Source organism: Chamaea fasciata, unplaced genomic scaffold (assembly GCF_029207755.1).
Source record: "Chamaea fasciata isolate MVZ Bird 193981 ecotype frontalis unplaced genomic scaffold, bChaFas1.0.hap1 SCAF_6, whole genome shotgun sequence".
Classification (NCBI taxonomy): domain Eukaryota; kingdom Metazoa; phylum Chordata; class Aves; order Passeriformes; family Sylviidae; genus Chamaea; species Chamaea fasciata.
In genome coordinates, this window is record NW_027094091.1 from 52713898 (window position 1) to 52734799 (window position 20902).

The 20902-nt window shown below is 36.6% G+C and overlaps 1 protein-coding gene across 9 annotated transcripts in view; it reads right to left on the bottom strand.

Moving 5' to 3' along the window:
• CCSER1 (coiled-coil serine rich protein 1) overlaps positions 1-20902 on the bottom strand; it is a 628091-nt gene that overhangs the window by 352425 nt on the left and 254764 nt on the right. For 8 of the 9 annotated variants that reach the window (XM_066186374.1, XM_066186373.1, XM_066186378.1 and 5 more), the window contains one exon: positions 11450-11660. In XM_066186374.1, coding sequence (XP_066042471.1) covers positions 11450-11660 — 211 coding nt within the window. The remainder of the gene's footprint in view (positions 1-11449; positions 11661-20902) is intronic. The other variant, XM_066186375.1, reaches the window with a different exon arrangement.

Consider the following 20902-nt stretch of genomic DNA (forward strand, 5'->3'; position numbering starts at 1 on the left):
TCAAAAGATCTGAATGAAAAAGTAGTTTAAAGCTATGTAAATTTTTATTATTTTGACACATTGAAACAGTTCTATAAGAACAAGTATTTTCAGTTCCCAGCATGTCCAAAAAGGTTAATTCCTACCTGTATTCCATAAAAAATGGAATAAAGTTCTGCATTGGAACCATGACACAGACAAAACTAACTGAAACCTTAAAAAAAAAGCACAAGAATAATGTGTTCTTGAAGACTCACCATAAATCTATTTATACACTGATTCTACTGCATGAATAAAGGTAAGCACTGGCTTTGAAATTAACACCCTGCTACACATTCTTCCAATCTGATGGAAACATATTCCATAAGAGTACCAAACTACCAAAATGTCTTTTTTTTTTTTTTCCAGTAGGCTCTGCAAGACCACACTGCATTTCATTTATCTGTCTACAGTTCTGAAAATCACTTATAAGCAGCACTCATTTCAACGCTAGGGACACAGCACTATGCAATGACAATATTATAGGACCAAAGTTCTTACAGAATATTTTTTTTCTCTGATTTAAATACTGTCAAGATACCTAGAAATGCTGCTCTAGGATCCTCTGCAGCATTCAGATACAAATATACAGGGAAAGGAACTGAATATCAAAATAATGAGAAGAATATTCTATACTAATTCTAATGCTAATATTTTATTTTATACTAATTCTTACTAATCCTAGCCAATTAAGCTGCACATAATGCAAGCCCTGAAGTGACTAGAATGTGAGAAAATAATGTTTCCAAATAATACTATGTAATTATATTTTTGTAAAACTTAGGATATAAATAGTAAAAAATTATATTCTGAGCCAGTAAATCACCCTAATAAATTGTTCAAGAAGCTAGAAAAAGATGGCATAAATGCAAGATAATTAGAAAGATGCTTAAGCTGTGAAAAAAATAAATCAATTATATGAATAAACAAACAAAGAGTCAAATATTGTACTGTATCAGCAAACTACAGCATATGGTAGAATATGGCCTATAAAATATAATGATGAATCTTGCACTGTCAAAACATAATGGCATCTTAATAAAGACAGACACAACTTAGAAAAACCTTAATCACAAAAGTCAAAAGAAATACATTAGAAGTCCATACTCGTTAGAGAAATCGGTTGTGAAAGAACAATGCAATGACAGAATGACATAGGTTAGGACAGCTCAGTATCTTAACAACAGCCTTATAAACATTTTAAAAATACTTTCTATTGGAAATTTTATAACAGATTTTTGGTATGGGTTCACTTTTTAGCAGCAAATTTAATGCAACCATCAGTGTCACTAGCAAGAGACAGTGGTGTATTTTAGGTATATCCGTGAGAACTCTAATAGAGTTATGTACGCATTAAAAAAGCACATGTACGTTCCTGAGTAATTTACTGTAAAAATGTATAAACACTGTACAGCTATATACCCACAAACATGCACACACAATTACAATGCAAGAAGGCTGTCAGGCCCGCCAGAATGTGAGTTATAATGACAACCACAAGCAAACACAACCTGTGAGTGTGAATCCACTTTGATGTCATTGTCGTACTCATCCAAGGAGCTCAGAGCTCACTAACATCAAGGCAGAGCAATCCACTGCCTAAATGAAAATAGGCTGAAATAAAAAACTAGACAGCAAAACTTATGCTGGTTGACTGGTTTTACAAAAGTCAGTATGGTCAGCAATATTTTTATCATGAGTTATCTGAAATTCTACCTCGGATGTTCAGTCTGAGCACTCCAAAAAGGCTAATCTCTGTTTCAGTAGAAAAGCAATCTACAAAAAAGGAACAAAAAGTTCTTCTTTCTGACGGGGCAAATCAGGAAAGGTGGGATTTCTCCGACATCTGCTCATGTGGGAGATTTGCTCACATATTAAGTAATGAATTCGGTTTAATCTTTTAGCGATAAAACATCCAGACCCACTAAAGTGTTTCTCTCTACATGCACTATGCCAGTCTTAATTTTGAAAGCAATTGTTCCATGGCACTGTGCATGAGGGTAGGAGTACAAGTTTAAGACATCCAAAGCTGCATCACAAAGTGTAGAGGTGGAAAATGAAAAGGGGCTGGGGGACTGGTGAGAAAAATGCTCATTTCCACAGCAAAAGGATTGACCCAAACACTGTCTTCTTTCTCTGTGCTACTACCAAAAGTTTATCATTAGAAGAGGTCTTACACAGATGAGCAAGGCTGGCATGGCTGTACACTGGAGATTTAAGAACTTACTTCACCACTGATCTAATTTTATACCATAGTTTAAATGAAACATGAAGAACAATCTTTAGAAGAGATTTTTGTGTGGGGTGGCAAGTAATGGAAACTGCTCCTCTATTTCCACAGGGGCAGTTTGTAGCTGTGACCAGAGACTTGATTTCTTCATTTAATAAAGCAAAATAAGAAGTTTAAAAACAAAACCAACCCCAAAACCCCAACATCCTGATTTTCCCAGAAGTGACAGGAAAAATAGTGCCACATAAAAGAAATAATATTCCTAGGGTATAACTGATCTTTGGCTAGTCAGTCATTCTATTTATACCGCTTAAAAGACGTGTAAGGATACAGTTTGACAACTTTCTTTCCTGCTTTATGACATGCTGAATTTCTACTGAGGCAACATCAGTTATCTCTCAACATGTATTTGCTCATATTTGGATTATCTTCACAGAGATTTGACACAAGAGCTGTTGATGAAAAGAACAATCATCCTCTTCAGCTTGCAAATGAGGATATTGCTTTTTACCTGACAACTTTTCAATACTTTTTGTTGAGTCCAGGGGGGAAAACAGAGGAGAGTTTTAATTAAAATTTTAAAACAACTCCTGAGTAGCTTTGCATGTTACATCCATGAGCTCTTCATTAAATGAGTGATTACTGTCTCCCTAAAGGGAACTCACCATGAACACAAAGATGTAAGGAGAAAGAAAGATGAAGAGAGCAGCATTCTGACAAGGCACCAAGTACCAGCTGGATGAAAAGCACCTGTGCTATATCCCACCCAGCTGAGTCTCTGACCAGAGGCCAAAAACTGCTGTATTTGTAATATTAAGGTATATAAGGGAGTGAAATACAGACTATCAGACATATGCAATATTTCTTTAGACACACCACATGCTCATAAAAAACACACGGGCCTACCAACTGGCTCTGGAAAATTACATAACCAGGGTGTGGGAATGACCCTGCCGTGCAATTTCTAAATCCTCTTCCAAAAGAATGTTTATTTTTCTGTCACTGGGATTCATCACGTAAGCCTTGAAACAAACCACTTCATCTTCATGAATTCAAGTGGAGCCAGACTGCACAAAATTAGCACTATTATTTTCTGTCAAAACCATAAAATCATAACAGTCCAACTACCCTGCAGTGAGCAGAGACGACATTAGGGTGCTCAGTTGTAAGCATCCTGTATCAGCATTTCTCATATCTTTTCCTTCTTCCACTAGAAAAATGACCAGCATTGTTCTGATAACTGGGCTACAAAGTAACAGAACGCAGTGTGCAGAGAAAACATTAAACAAATCTGCAGCATAGAGCTATGCCAGGATCCAGCTATGCTACAAACTCTGAGAATTTCTCCTGTGACTACACTAGCACTTGTTTCAGAAATTCTGGATGACCAAGGCATTAGAGATAATTAAGAGATCAAATTTAAATTCTGCAGAATCATACTTATGGTCATATATGAACACAAATATTGAAATGGGTTCTCTGTACAGCTGGTTCTCCACTGTCTGAGTATTAGACCTACAGTTTCATCTGTTACCTTTTATTCTTCTTGAACATCCATTTACAGCAACAGTTGCATATTACCTGTTTTACTGCTGCATCTATAGAACCAGTTATTTTTCAGTGCCAGGAAAACTCTGAAACCTATCATGAAGATAAAAAAAATCTTTATATATAGGGGGAATATAGCCCACGGCTTCAGAATTTGAGAGACTATTTAGATGAGGGCACTTGTTTTTGGTTTTAACCAAAATTTAATTACTTGAAGGTAATGGCACCAGCTGTAAAACCCACATGAAATGCTCTTTCTAAATTACAAAACAGTTTGATGAGTTGGTATTTTCATAATAATAAATTTGCAGGGAAATCAATTATAATGAAGCATAGGTGCTTTGCACTCATCTTCATCCCACTCCTATTTTCAATTTTTTTTTTCCTTAAAAAAATGGATAACAGGGCAACTTATTGGGAAATTTGTCAGACCCAGTATTATACATTTTTTAATCAGAATTTTTTCCATCTACCTCCTGTCATTTAACTCAAATTACTTATGAGCCCTAATAACTTAGTATAATCAATTCCTTCTACAGACTCTTGCAGACATTCTGGATTTCTTCCACCACTCGCTCATTATTTTGCAGTGCAATTTTTGGTATTTGTAAACTTAACACACAACGCAATTGGCGTGATCAGCTCCATTGGTGGGATTTACCGGACTGACCTGCAGCAACTGATCAAAACCATGGAAGTACTAAAAGAGAAAATGGTTTCAGTTTTTCAACAGTTACAATTTTATGCTGTTCAGCCACAGGTTAATCACAGCCAATTGCACAGAACTGCTGATGTAGCGACATTACATATTAATAGGGTTACTATTTTTAATGCCTCTCTGCAAAGTGCTGCTAGAACCTGGCTTGTTGAGGAGGCTGGGGCACAATCTATGCAAATTTGTGCTGACCTGGAGCTCACAGTCCTGCCATATGAAAATATTTCGCTCAGACAAGCACAGGAGAAATCACAAAGCAAGTGATGAGCTCTTTCCTAATACATGGAGTAGACACTTCTATCACCACCTCTACATGTGGAAGAGAATTTGTTTTATGGTCAATCTGGTTTCAGTGAGGCTGCAGCACATAGATACACGTAATCTACAAAGATCAAGCCACTAAACCAGTGGCAGATCAAACAGAATAGAAAGAGAGAAATTTTCCACTTTCAGTATCAAAAATTAAGGGTATTCATTTCAAACTGATAATGTCTAAGTGTGGCTCAAAAACATTCTGAATGTAGCCTTCAACAGAACTTTGATGTGAGCATGGGCAATGACAAATTGATAACTGAGCTGAACCAATTCAGAAGGTTTTTTTATTGAGCCAGGATTAGTGTGACTCTGCAGGAGCCCAGAGCTACGTGCCCATCCCAACCTGTAAGCTCACACTCCAAAGTACTCAAAGAGTGCCAGCAAATGAACACACTTGTCCAGGAGCATCGGTTAGAAAGTACATAGATCCTTAAGAGAAAAGGAGTCCAGGACGGCTGGACATTTTTAAGAAAGAAATCTTAATGGTGCAAGAAAAGCCCATCCCCATGTGCTAGAAGACAAGCTGGCAGGGAAGATAACCAGCATGGCTGAACAGCAAGCTTTCACTGGAACTTATTTAAAAAAAAAAAAAAGAGAGAATCTGAGATCTTTGCAAGAAGAGGCAGAAAACTCAGGAGGACTACAAAGCCTTCATGAGGTTATGTCGGGAGAAAATTAGAAGGGATGAAACCCAACTAGAACTTAATTTGGCTACTATTATATAAAATAACAAATAAAGTTTCTATAAATACATAAACAAAAGAAGGGCTAAGGAGACTCTCTATCCTTTACTGGATATGGGAAGAAGAGAAAGGATAAGGAACTTAATGCTGCTTTTGCATCCATCTATAACAGTAATATCAGTTGTCCTCAGGGGACAACTCAGAGCTGGAGGACAGGGACAGGGAGCAGAATGAAAACACCCTGATCCAAGGGGAAATGGCCAGCAACTTGCTAGACATGCACACATCTATGGGGCCAGACAGGATCCACCCAAGGGTACTGAGGGAGCTGGTGGAAGAGCTCACTGAGCCATTTTCAATGATTTACCCCCCTCCTGGCTCACAAGAGAGGTCCCTCCCGGTTGACAGAAGGTTAGCAAATGTGATGCCCTTCTCTAAGAAGGGCTGGAAGGAGGCTGCCAGAAACCACAGGCCTGCCAGCTTGGTGCCAGATCCGCTTGTGTGCCGTCACATGGAATGGACAGAATTGTTCCTGTACCTTGAGAACGTGTAACTAAATAACTGATATTGGGTTTGTTTGTCAATATTAAACACCTTACAACAGATAATCTTAGAATAAAACATCTTCACTGCCATAGTGAATATCTGATTATATCCACTTGTTCCCAATATTCTCTACTACTCTGAGATACCCTCCCAGAAAAAAAAGCATGCAAAGTGCAGCTTTGGAGTGTTCTGTCTGTCTTTGCAACCAGCTAGGCATGGGAATGCCAATGTATACTTCCAAGTGAAAAAGCCAATTTAACGTGATAAATTTAAATCATATTACTAAATCTAGTACATTTTTATTATTAGTTACTTAAATTTATGAGTATATGCAGTGTCAACATACCATGAAATGAAGGAGTTACCAATTTCCAGCATGAATTACTTGATAAAAGAGACTGGGTTAGATGCAGTGTTGTTGAATAAATCAGCAATGCTACAGTGGTTAATTACAAAGTTACTTAAAGGAAGAAAACCTGCAGTATTTTACAGGGTATTAAACTTGCAATTGGTTCCTAGCATGGCTAACACAATATTGGGAAATATAATACATTTCATAGAGGACCGAAGGAAATGCTTTAATATCTCTAAAAACCACAGTTTAAGGCCAATTCCATATTGACCAGCAATCAGACTACAAAATATCCAAACAGCAATTAGCTTTCTCCCAGTACTTTCCATCAGTGAATTGCAAATGCAGTATAAAAGAGGACTCTACAATTATGCTTATTTTACTGATGAGGTGAAAGATGCATGGGGAGAAGTAAGGCAGCCAGTGATATCTGACAGACTAATTGCAGCCTGAGTGGTATCACTCTGCCCCACTAATCTCAGGCAACCCTAATGGCCAGTCTCACAGCAATTTTGACATAATTTTCAACATTTCTCTTTTTTTTTTTAAGTTTTTTTTTTTGGTGTTTTTTCCAAGTGCAATCTAAAGACACTGTATCGGACACATTAACTTTTAATGACAGCCACAGGCAGCTGCAATTTCCCTCAGTAAAATAAATGATTAATTAGTAAAACACAGTATGCAATATATGTCCAAAGTGACTTAGTCCTATTGCTAATTGTAGCAATTAGCTAAAGCTCCATAGCCTGCATGGTGTTTTGCAGAGCTCTACAAAAAGTACGGGCTGAATAATTTACATTCCAAATTACACAAGCATATAGACAACGTATCTTAATTTTCTAGATCAGCAACCAATAAGGTCACTTTTCATAGCGCCATAAAGATACCTAAAAGTAGAATTATGCAGCTGATAAACTACATATTTCATAAAGAATACATGGAAAATATAACCTTATTTCTACATGCCCAAAGATTTTCTTTTTATTATGGCACTCAGTACAATTAATCAACAAGCTCTACAACTAAAGTTTGAATGGAACCCCATTATCACTGACTAAATGGATTCCTTCCCAATACAACTGTATTTTTTCCATTATGTTTATTTCAGCATAAAGACCTTCTCTTGCTAGGCACAAAGCCAAAACCATACAAGTTTTGCTCATATGTCTCTGCCTGAAATGTTCGACCAAAGATTTTAGAAAAGCCCTTAAATGTCCCCTCGATTAGCCAGACTTCAACATTGACTAAGCCAGCTATAACTCAAGCCATAAAAAAGCCAACAGATGGAAATAATTTCATTCTCATCTGGAAGACTACAGGAAAGCCAACATATTGCTTGATTAATAGGCATTATATATTCATTATTGCTGATAGCAATGAGTGAGAAAGAAGCTACAGTCTAGTTTTCAGAAGCTCACTGGCTAAACACAATCAATCAGTTGCCAAAAACGTTATAAAATATAGAAAGTATAGAATATCAATTGTTCTATACTCTCCCTGCAAAATGGGGGAGAAAAAAAATGACAGAGATTAGTTGAAGAAACATTCAGAGCAGAGAGGCCTGTCTCAAGTCAGAAGGTAAAGAACCAATGTCTTAGGAGTGGACAAAGCTCCCAAATTTCATTCATCCAACTCTTATTTTCTTGTCTTCTCTCTTTCAAATGTGAGGAGTTATTACCGTCAAAAGGTTCAGTCCTATAAAGACTTCTATAAAAGAAAAAATCAAAAACCAAACAGTCAAAACAAACATCTAAGAGCTGGAGAGAAAAGGGAAACCAAGAAATCACAGACAGGGTGCAAAATAGCTGGCATTGTCTGCTGTGCTGAAGTGGCTTTTATCTAGCTACCCATGCTGGGTAGTACAGGTAATATTCTGGTAGTACTTTTTCATGAAATTATGCATCCCACAGGCCTTGGTTACACAATTTATTGCATATTTGTCCATCAGAAATGGAACATTCATGAGAAAAAGTTGCAGATGAGACAGAGAGATCTCCCAGAGCATTTGGAAAATCAACCAGTTTGCTCACAGGCCAGGGCCCTCCAGACTATCCAGCTCTGTTCAATGAGGTTTCCCAAAACATTGGGGAACAATCTGCCTTTTGAGCCTTACATGGGCCAAACCCATAAAAAATTATTAGTAGACATTTACAAGGCTTTTTCACTGAAAGTGAAATGGTAATTAATTCTCTTAATTGAATGATCATTCATTAGCCTTTTACTAAATAACATTCTCAATCTTGAAAGTTACTGCCATGTCTTCAATTTTCCTTTTCAAGATAAGACTAATAACAAGCCTGTAAGTCTGCAGCACAGTACAGCATACACTGTATGCAGTTTTTCCATTTAGATTCGTCAATTGCAAGCAACTGCAACAAAAAAAAGCATATTTTACTAGCGAATATTACATTTTGGCAGATCGTAATTGAATTATTCCTTGGAAGCAGTGCTCAGTGCTTAAGAAGAAGGATTACACTGAATAACAGGACTAATATTTTAACTCAATTAGCATGCTATTTTTCAATAAAGAGGTATACACTACTGTAATTTCTTCTTCTAAGGGTAATATCAGGTATAAAACAGAAATACTGCAACTTTATTTTCTGGTAAACCATGTAATTTTCCCCATGTAATTTGTACGCTTTTCATAATTTTGAAGTGGATAAAAACATGTTAAATATTATTATTTTTATAAAGATATAATCTTATTTTACACTTTTGCAAGTATAAAATATTTCAATTCTAGATAAGACTGCCAGAGACTATGTTTGACTACATCTAAAAATGCCTGAGCATTCCATGGTAAGGAAAGAATTTTTCTTTTATGTCTTTTGTTCTGTACCGTTCTGAGTTTGATTTATAATACTGGTTGGGGCAGAAGTGATTTTCGGATGAAAAACTTACATCTAGTTGCAATGGAAGTAAGGGATCTTTTCCATGGAAACTGTCTGCTAAATATGCTCAGATAACTTATTTATCAGATTCTTCAATAAAATACTTAAATTTTACAGGATTATATTTTCCTGTAATCTTTCACTAATAATTTAAAAGTGGCATAAACACATAAATGTCTGAATTTCTGAAGATAATCAAGTTGTGTCATTTCAATATAAATTTCTAACATATTTCAAGGTCATGTCCTTGGTTGTTAAAAGTAGCTACTCAGGTTCCTTCGAGGCAAATTACAGCACGTATGGACATCCAAATGTAGGATTAGGAAAAGGCCATTTTGATTTCATAGGGCAAGACAAAAAGAAAACTACAGACACACACTGTGTTACAGCCAGTTGGGGAGATGAAAATGATATAGTACAAAGGAACAAATAAGTAAAAGACTGAATGATTATGACGAGAAAATAAGATCAATGAGATACATAAGGAGATATCAGTAACTTGACACGAAATTCCAAGGAGTCACATGAAATATCTTCTGTTCCTTCTGGGGAAATCACCTGGTGAACACTTTTAAAGATCAAGTACTGAAACATACAACATATTTCCAAACAGAAAATATCAGTAGATTCTTACACAAGTTTAATGGAACTCTTTATGTTAAAACCAAAATTCTTATGCTTACCATCATGGTAAGAAAGACCTTTCCTGGAAGCAACAGAGAATGCTGCCAATATTACCACCTGAATGTTAGAACTGCTATGTCACATAATATAATAATTCTTACTTATTTCCAGATAAAATGAAGTTACAAATCCTTTAAATTCACTCTATATTCTCACATTATATAAAAAGCAACTAATGGAGAATTAATGATTTCAATTCTGGATTCAGAAGCGCATTAAGGATCCATATAGCACAAATGAAGCTCCTAGTGGACTGAAGGGAACTGGAACGGCTGGGGCTTGCCAATGAGCAAAACCCATGCTGTGTAGGAGGTCTAATTGCAAACTACCATGGCTAAACCTTTGACAAACCTTTTCAAGATAGGACAACAGTCGATTGAATTTAGCTACAGGTGACCAAGAAGTGACCAGTAACCTCCCCCCCCTCCCCCCCCCAATTATTTTTCGTCATTATATGAAGCTTCAATAGGAGAAATTCTGTTTCCATCTTCAGGAAGAAAGTTACAATGATGTAGTCACATATTGAAATGGTTACCCCGAGATGATGTGGAGACCCCATTAAGGTTCCAAAAGTTTAAGTGGACAAGGATCTGAGAAACCTCTTCTGAGTCAGTCTTGCTTTGAGTTGAGAAGGTGTACCTCCAGAGAGCCCGCTGAACATAAACTACTCTGCATTTCTATGAACTATATAGATAAAAACAAACAAAACTTTCTTGTAGATCAGAAAGGTAATGCAAACAGCAATTTGCTATAAATGAAGATAAAAGCCCACAGTATATACCTGAGTAAAGGCTCCACAGCTGGAAAGCATACAAAAAAAAAAAAAAAAAAAAAAAAAACCCTAATAATTTTATTTCTCTAAAATTCTAAAGAAAAACAGACACAAAAGAAAATTTTCAAAGCAACACCAGCAGTCCATAGGGGAAGCAGGCAAATAGAGCAGGACAGGACAAGCCAGGATTCTTGAAATTGTTAGGAATGGACCAGTGAATGGCCCACAAAATCTGATTTCAGCCATCATTTACAAAGTGAAGCTGGCAACCTTTTAGTAGTTACTTAAGAGATTTTTTTTTCCACTGCATCTCTCCCCTAAACAAATTGCATGCAACTTCATAACGGATAACAACTGTAGTAAGAAAACTGAAAAGGTCTAAAATACTGGAAAAAAAACATACAGTGTATTTTGACCTGAAGCACTTGGCCTCCCCTGTCCCCTTTTTAGCAAAAGCTCAAAAAAAGCTTTACACTCTGGCCACCAAGATGGCAGAATCATTTAAATTCTGCTGAAGTATAAACTTTCTGACCTTCACCATGTTGAGGCATGACTATTTATACTTCTGCATCAATTCCATGTATTGAAAACATATTAAAAGACACCAAGTCCATAAACTTTACTGACCCTTTTCTGCTGCCTAGCTCATTAATGCTGAAATATATGAATCTAACAAATAAGTGGGTGATTACCTCTTGAAGAACCCTCTTCATTTTCAGAAGCAACGTCTTTACAGCCGTGCAGTCTTGGAGCATCAATCTGAAGGGGAGAGACTCAATGCCTCCACCTTCTTCCAGACCAGTGAAAGGCCACTCGACAGATGGGCTGCCAGCCAGCTGGCTGACTCGAGGGTACCTGGCTTCTCCTTGCTCCACCTCCTTCGACAGCTTCAGGGATAGATTCCTTGTGAGAGAAAACAGAAAGGTCAACACTAAAATATGAAAAAGGAACTAATAATTTGGGGGTGGTAATTCCTCTGAGCTTAAAGACACTTATACATTTGCTTTTTGAGCCTGCCAGCATAAGCGGCCTTTATAACATACATGTAGCCATATGGTGTTAGCAATAAAACACACATTTATAAAAGGAACATATTCTACAGGAATTAAAACCATGTTCTGGCACACGCCCTTCAAAAGAAAGCCATTTTCTTAAAACAAAATATCCTGTGGGCAAAACTTCTATAGGTCTATTTTATTTCAGTTGAGCTTTACAAAAAATGAATCTCATGCACTTTCAGACACTAAATCAAATCACAATCTTCCATGTGCTTTGACTTTAACCTCAGAAAGAAAAGAAAACTGCAAAAAATAATACTCCCTTCTGGGCTGGCCAAGTGACATAAGGTGAACCTGCTATTGTATAAAACGGAATATGGAATGTAATTATTCTGCACTCACTCCTTAGGTTTAGTTACTACTAAAGCTATATAAGCAGAACATGAAACAAAGCAACAGTAAGTCATGGTTGAGAATCCATTAACGACACAGAAAGACTTTGAAGGACTTTAAAGGTAATGAAAGGCCATGATTTTGCTGCATACATACACACTATACTTCCTTTAATATAAGAGCAAGTTATGTGTTTTTACCATGATGAAGGAAGTAATACTAAATTAACTTAATACAATTAAAGATGCTAGCATAAGCAGTGAAGAAAATCATAATTATTTTTCATTTTAAATATTGTTCCAATTTCCTGTTCCATTTGAACTTTTAAGCAACATAAAACTGATTCTGCCACAGTTTGGAAGGACAAAGAATATTTTCCCACATAAAATTTTCCTTAGCTTTGGTTGCATAGGATCTACAGACAAAACCAGATTAAAAAAATGTGATTTCTTAAGATAAACAATTCTCACTGCCATACTAAAAAAACCTGTAAATTAGGATACTCTAACTATATTTTATGGATGTTCATTTTCATATTTTGAAAGCTATGAAATATGCAGTAAATAAAACATGTTAGATCAGGCAATGTACCACAGAGATCACACACATGTACAGATCCTCATGATGTCCAATGGAACTAGAATTTAAGGCTCTTCAAGACCCATAAAACAACAAAAAATTAGTCTGTTTCAATTTTAAAATGCATTGAAACATCTTTGAGTAAAATATTTTGCATCCTTTGTAATAAAAATATAAGGTGGATGGTTGTTGCTTTTGACTAAAGGATTTTAAGCCACTGATCTTTCACAGCCTTTAAACAAGACCCAGGTATAAATCATGCAAAGAAAAAAACAACTTATGAAACTTTCAAAGGTTTATAAAAGAAGCCATATTCAAACTATTGGAATCTATACTTGCATAAGATTTATGTATCCAGAAAAGCACATTATATAAATTAAGATGAAATAACAAGATTCTCTTTTTTTTCCCACCCAGTGCCCGCAGACTAGAAGATGGATTATTCCTTAGAATATTATGCACATTCATTATGCAAGTCTCACTGAAGTTTCATCCTCCTCATACTCCTCTACAGGCATTCCATGTGGGTCCCATCCTGGCCCTGAGAAAGGACCAATTTAAGATGTACTGTCTCCCAAAAGGAGTCTTCTACTGCCTATTATCAGGGAGAAGAACATGGTATCACCAGTCACGCCCTGCTCCCTAGTGACAAGGAAATAAGCAATATTCTTGGAAAACTACCCTCCTCACTGGAAGAGATACAGTGTTTATGTATAGGCTATAGGTGTACTGGAATTAGAGCAATTCTGAATTTCAAATAAAGAAAATATTTTCAGTTACTTCAGTGGGCTTTACGTTGATATCACACTGCTCAACACACAGAAATACCACCTTTTCAAGCACAGAATCTCGTACTCAAGTATGAAAAGCACCATAATAACATATCACCACTCACAGTCTTAAGAGTTTAAAATCGGACTCAATTTCTACTTGAAAATAGTGACTCACAGTGAGCTGGTATACAGAGAGCACTCAGATTATACCTCCCTGATAGTTCAAAGGTACTTAAACTGGTCTGTGACAGAAAAACTCCACACTCTCATTCTACTTGTGGCAGAAAAAAGAAGCTCATTTAAAATTCATTCCGTGAAATGGTATTTCATCAAGTTTATTATTAACAACATCTAGGTGGTCTGTTACATTATTATTATTGTAGTAATCCTCTGTAATTCATCTCAAAGTAGCAGTAGAGATTTAGAAAGGGGAAAAAACCCCAACCATTCTTCCTAAATGAAAAGTTTCACTTTATTCATAAAACACCTCAGCCTCTGAAGCTGGAGTAGGGGCTGGGTCCTCAACTGGTAGTGCAGGAGTTCATTACAGATGGCCAGACCTCTCTCCACCTTCCTAACATGCATTCACTGTAATAAAAACATTTCACAAATGTTTTTATTACAAATATTATCTGTGACAAACTTCTTAAGCCCTTGGAAAAAAGCTTCAAAAGGTCTATTTTAATGACCAAAGGCAATGTATTTCCTTTAAGTGACAATATAAACTACATAATATTATCAACATAGAGTATTTCAGAAAGGCAATTCGGCCACTTTTAAATACATGGCTACGGCCTGAGCTCTAAATTCACCTGCCATATGCTCAGGCTAAGTTCCTACTTTAATAAAACCACCCCTGAAAATGTTCTGAGCACTGGAAGTCAGTTTCAAAATGCTTCTGAAATGGCTTGACCCAACCCCCTTACCACTCTTTCCAGTGATTTCCTGGCATGGTTTGGTTGTCACTACAGGCAAATTGGACGGGACCACTCCATTCTGGAGGATGTCAGTGGTGCAGATGTGCACTGAAGTACCATCCCACACAGATGTCAACTCAAATCCCTGAGCATAGCTACTGAACCATGAATGATAACAGAGAAAAGGACACAATGTTAGTAGAATTACTGCCATCGTGAGGTCAAAAAATCCACAGAAACATTGTTACAAGTCTTTAAATATTAAATAGGGTGAAAAATTTGTGCAACTCAAAGTATTTCGGGCCTGCTGGCTTGTTTCTTATGTATCTGGACATATCCACTGAGCATCACAAATCTATTCCCTCCTTTCTTTCTAATTGGTCCAAAGAATCAGAAGCTACAATATCCACAGTCAGTAAAATAGCAATGCCATTAAGGCAGATTTCTATTTAAAAGCAGTCTTTATTGAAATAGTATGCTAGCATTAAAATAATCAATCATTGGCTTTCACCATTTAATAGCCTCCATTAATCCAATGCAACTGTTAACTGAGTAAGAGACACAGTTGTGCAGCTCCTTCGAAACCTCCTTTTCCCTAGAAAGATAGAACAAAACCAATTTTCTTACACTAAAGAATTCTTAAAAGGTTGTATTAAAAAATAGGAAAAAAGGAAAAAAAAAAGAAAATTTTAAAAAAGAGGGAAAAGGAAAGAAAAAAGAAAAAGAAAGAGGACTCAAAGACATGGATTTGCAGGTTGAGCTTGTTTAAGTTATTCTTCCCTTCTTACTGATCCTCAGATCAATGATTTGAAGAGCTTATGGTAATTTGAACTTCACTTACATAAAGATCCCCAGATTATGTGGACTTTAATCTTCTTAGTTTTCATCTGCAGTGCTCAAGATGTTGCTAAAGCAGAATTAGCCTAAACTAATACAATTGGTTCCCCTGAGTCTACTTCTCTCGATATCAGCTTAACAGAAGAAAACCCATGTAACACTGTTGGCATCAGGAAGGCTCTGAACACAGAGCAAAAGACCCCAGCCTCTATCAGTAGAGCTGAACACACCTTCTTTCTCCCCTGAGGGCTTATCTTCTAAAGCAGGTTCTTAGAAAAAGCCTTACATCTCTAATTTTCAGTGTTTAAGTGTGCAGCTGTATTCATAATCAAGATACTGTGGATATACACACACAAATTTTTATAGCTCCATATACATATATGTATATTTGTAGAAGTCATACATATACTCATACAGAAAGACATAAAAATTTGGTCTTCCTAAATTTTTCAGAAAAAAAAAAGTAGTTCCTATTTGTCCATAGCTTGGCCCATCCTTTTATATTAGAAGAAAACGCTTTCAGTTTCATATAGAGGTTATGTCCTGAAATCCTATTTCATATTCATATAGAAAGCCTTCAATCCATGTTTCTTTCTCCCATCCAGAATTTTCTTTTTCCTCACTAACAGTAAATAGGTTTTCCTCATTCAGAAAATTAACTAATTATTATTTTGATAAAGCTCCGTCAGCTGGACCATGTAAGACATGTAAGAGCAATTGCTTTCCTCTGATCTTTAGAGGAAAAGCTACCTACCTCAAATATTTCCAAAATTCAGCTCGAAGCACTCTGTGGCTCTCCTAATATGAAGTAACTTACCTGTGAAACCCTTCTATCATCCCATGCTGAATCTTAATCTCGAGTGATCTCCTAATAATTTCATCGAGTAAAGAGACATGCTCTATCCCAAACAGTCCACAACTGAAATACATGCACATATTTTGGAAAAAAAGAAAGGCCCCTTACCATATTTGACAGAATTAAGGCACAGACCTTAAAAAGCATGTTCCTAAATATTACAATGAACATGTAAAATAATGCCCTGCTAGATGCCCAAACCTTCTCAAGATCTAGTAGAGGATAAAAAAATTTGGCAAACTCCTCACTCAGCTCTGAAAACACAGGCCTTGCAATATTAAGATAAAAAGCTAACCAGAACTTAAAAGACTTGGCAAATTACTCACATTAGCATTCTTTGGCATCAAAATTTCTACTTCTCTCTGTCACGTATTGCTTCTGTTCTAACAGAGACTGCTTCAGAAGCTGTAGGGATACGATCTCGAAGACTTGTACATCAGTGAGTCATAAGGTTCAAGTTGTTTGACATTTTACAGCTTTTAGAGCTGTGCATCCTTTATCGATGCTATGATTTTTCAAGGTCAGCCTTTTAGAGAAATGATGTCCAGTATCTGTCACTATCAAACTCTCCACCCACACACAAATGTGCACAAAGTCTAATGGCCAGTGCTGCTCTAAGTTAAGAGACTGTCAACCACTAAAACTGTTTTTCTTTCCAAGGTTTATATCACAGTCATAAAGACATCCTGTGGGCCAGAAAATGGTGATCAAGAAATGCAGAATAAAAAAAAATAAAAAATACAACAAGCTTTTCATCTTCCAGCTGCTGGTAAAGTACATCTGTTAAGGGCCTGACAAGCATTTCTTTCCTTGCTCTAAACTCCACCGGAACTAAGAGCTCTGTATATAACCCCTGATCTAGCACACAACACTGCTTCAAATTTCAGCCCTTTTCTTCCTCCTGGAACCTATTAGGAAAATTTCAATGTGATAAGATAATGTAATGAATAATCAGAAAATGTTCAAAAATAGCTCCTTGGAAAAGAGCAGTGGGGCTTTTTCACTTACAAATATTAACAGTGCAGCAGTAAGTAAAGCATTAAAGACAAACCAGCAAAAGTAAATGGGGCTGGCTTGACACTGAGACTTTGGTAGCTTCAGTCTTTTTAAATTCCCTTCCACCCCTCCAAAAAAAAAGTCATCAAGAGATCATTCTTGAAACTATTTTACAGCTGTTAATTAACACTATGTCTCTGATCAAGGATATAAAAAGAAATTTTGCCTATTCCTGTCCATGGCAGGGGAGTTGGAACTAGATGATCTTTAAGCTCCCTTCCAATCCTGTGATTCTTTTATTTGGACAAAGGATCCATCTCCCTGCAGACATTGCAGTCTTTGTAAAAACTACACACTTCTGACTGGATGCTGCCTCAGTACAGACAGCTAAAGACACTTGGTGCTCTCTCTGAATCTCACTCCAAATTCACTGCACAGAACAGATCAACTCAGCTGACCTGGGACTAGAGCCTCAACATTTTGAGCTAATATAATAATGACAGGCACTAAAACGTGACCAGAAAACCTGATACTATTGGGGGAAATGGGGAAAAATGAGGGGGAAATCCATCTTGTCACTGTCATTTTCCAGATAAGAACAACATTTCTCTTCACCTTTGCTCTAAATGCTTCTGTCTTTCCTTTAGAGAATGTGTAGATGCAACATAAAACTTTCAAGCTTTTACTAGGTTAAAAAAAGACCCCTGTAAAATCACAATGGATATTGGATTTGATGACTGCTTTCCAAGAAGCAGAAGTAGTACACTCCAGTTAGCAAACCACGTTTCATTACTTAAAAACAAATTGTCTAATGCTTCCTACTACAGGTAGTATTTTTTGCTATCAAAACTTTATGAAATCCTGATCAAAATTCTGTGTATTTTAAATGAAAGAGGAAAAAAAGAGGCTAATAATTTTCTGTACTCAGTAAGAAGGTACTGATCTGATAGCATAGGCTTTAGTGGTAAGATAGGCATGCCATCAGGAAAGGTTAAATTCACTAAAAGATAAAAGAACAGCAGGAGTATTTGCTTAATGGCAAGCAGAATTCACAGACACAGGTAAGACAGACAAAGAAATCCATTGAGACCAGAAAATGAAGTGGAAAATTCACACAAGGATACAAGCCACTCACTTCAAGACCTGTCTGAATCGGTTTTTAAATACCTAGGAAGCACCTAATCATATTATTACTGCCTAACCCAAGATATTATCTTCTGATGAGCTATTAAGCATTAAGAACACTTCTGTGGAGCAAGCAAACAACTCGTTATACCTTGCATTGGCCAAGAAGTTCATCTGAGATACATAGCAGATTTTAAAAAGGTCCAATGAATATTTACACAAATACCTTCAGCATTCTGCTGACTTTGCCTACATCCCAAACCCTGCCTATCTTCTCCCTCATCAGGTTACTCAGGGAACTCATCCTGGATTGAGTTCAGTTATAGAAATGTCTAGGTTTCTGACGGTGCCAGGGTTTAAAACCAGATACAGACATCGAAATAATCATCCTACAGGTTATCATGCCACAGCCACACACATTCCTCCATTAGCAAAAATGTACATGCCTACAGGATTAGATGACAGAGGCTCAGAGAAAGAAGAATAAAATGTCAGAGGAGCTGAGCAGTTAAGGGATGCCCTCTACAACAGTTAGGTAGTTAAAACTGTGTGAGTGTACAGGAAATTCCAACTAGTAACCCTAAAATTTAGCACTAACTCTACATTTTCATATGGTGAAATATAAAGTCAGTAATAAAACATTATCTCCAAAATACTCACGAATTACAAACACAACGTTCTGAGTCATGATACATTTCAATACTCTTCCATGGAATCAACACAATGGACTTTTATTTTAGTGAAAATACATGATTAAACCAATGTATCCCTCCCTTCTCCTTGCTCTCTAGCAGTTTTTAGAATAAGGAGTAGAAAACAGTTGCATATAAATTCAGAGGATACCATCCACCTATGCTATGCAGCAAACTTTATGTCAGGAGGAAACTGCAACTTTAAAACCCATCCTTTTTCATTATCACATACAACAGTTGGAACCTAATGTTAACATTAAAAGAGCTTTTATGTTAAATCCTCTTTTATGACCAATAAATGAAAGCATGCAATGGATTCAGGAACATAGGTTATGAAGAAATCCAGACCATGTATGTAACTACACATCCATTCTTGAAGATACTCGTAGAGGCTACAAGCAACTTTTTTCAAGGTTATATCATGTTCTTAAAAGTTTTTGGGAAACATTATGGAAGCATGATCCACACAAAGTAACAAAACAACACAAGAACTCCAACACCAGTGCTAGTTTACTGCTTTAGTGAAAGCAGCTCACACTCCATCATCTTGAAAGAAAAGAGTCTGAGAGCTTCACAAGCACAAAGATTTCTCAGGACCCACTCACCTTGCCAAGGCTCAAAATCCCTCCTCCTACCCTGAACACTGCACAGCTCCAGACACCAACTTAAAAAAAAAAAACTGCCCCTAGCACAAACAAGGGCCAAAAACTTGTGAAAAACTCCAGCTACACACAGAGACGAAAGCCTGTAAGTTGTGGGACCCCTCGTGTTGTTTCCTTGGGAGTGTCCTCTCAAACAACCAGAGGGCTTATAGTAACATGGAATGTTTTCACTTACAAGGCAGCTGTTTACAATATCTGCGCTTAGGACCTAATTAGTGAAATTAAAGCCCTGCAACAGCACATGCTCCATTTTTAAAACAAAGGCATTACAGACCAAACAAAAAGAAAGCAACAAACTAATTAATGTGTAAATTAACCTAATTGCTTTGTTCTCACATAATGTTATCAATCACTAAGTGGCACAATAGAAGTGCGTTATTTTTATCAAATGGTGAAGTTAGCCCACCTACAGGAGATTTGACTTTCCCAGTATGGTCTTCAGTGTTTTTATTTTTGACCGTAAATAACTCACTAAAAATAATCAGAATATTTAATTTCATTTGACTACAGCACTGCAGTAGTGCTTCCATACTGTTCTTTTACAAAAGAAGGCATTTCTTGTCCCTTCTCTCCCCCATAACGTGGCCTGCTATGAAAAAGGAAATCTAATGAATTGTCAAACTGAGGTCAGAGACAGATGAAAAAGACAATGGTTTTTTGTTTGGTTGAGTATAAAGGACTCAAGCTCAGATCTCTGAATCATACTGAAATATTTCTAAATATTTATTTGTAAAGCAGAACAGAGGAATAAATAAGCATGCTAAAACTTCAATACCAGCTCAGCTTTTCATGCTTACAGTATTTTTGTTCTGATGCAACATTGCTTGACAGCTAAGTGCCTACAATGTCCCATCAGAAGCTTCATTCTCTCTGCAAGCCTCCTGTCTCTCTTCACTTTGAGAACACCAGGTCTACTGCCTTTAAACACTGGGTTCTGAGAATGTCATATTAAAATTCAATGTTTATTTCAGCTGTTTACTCTCTGCTTGCTATATTTTCTAGTTTGGGGACTCTGCTTGAATTACCTGAATATTTGGGGTTACTGCAGCAGCTTCTAGTTTACAGGGCCAGTTTGCAGTTTAAGGCTGAGAATAACATGAAGAGCACTACTGTGCAAAACTAAGCAAGTTTAGAAAAGCTGCATCTCACTGAAAACATACAGCCTGTGATTTGAGTTTGATGTCTGATGTCTGAATCCTTTAACACTGCACATTTGCAAACTTTAAGCAGTAAATGACAGTTATAATTGGAACACAATTTCTCTTAACATTACTGCAATAACTTGTGCCATTAATTTATTAAAGCTTGTAACAAATA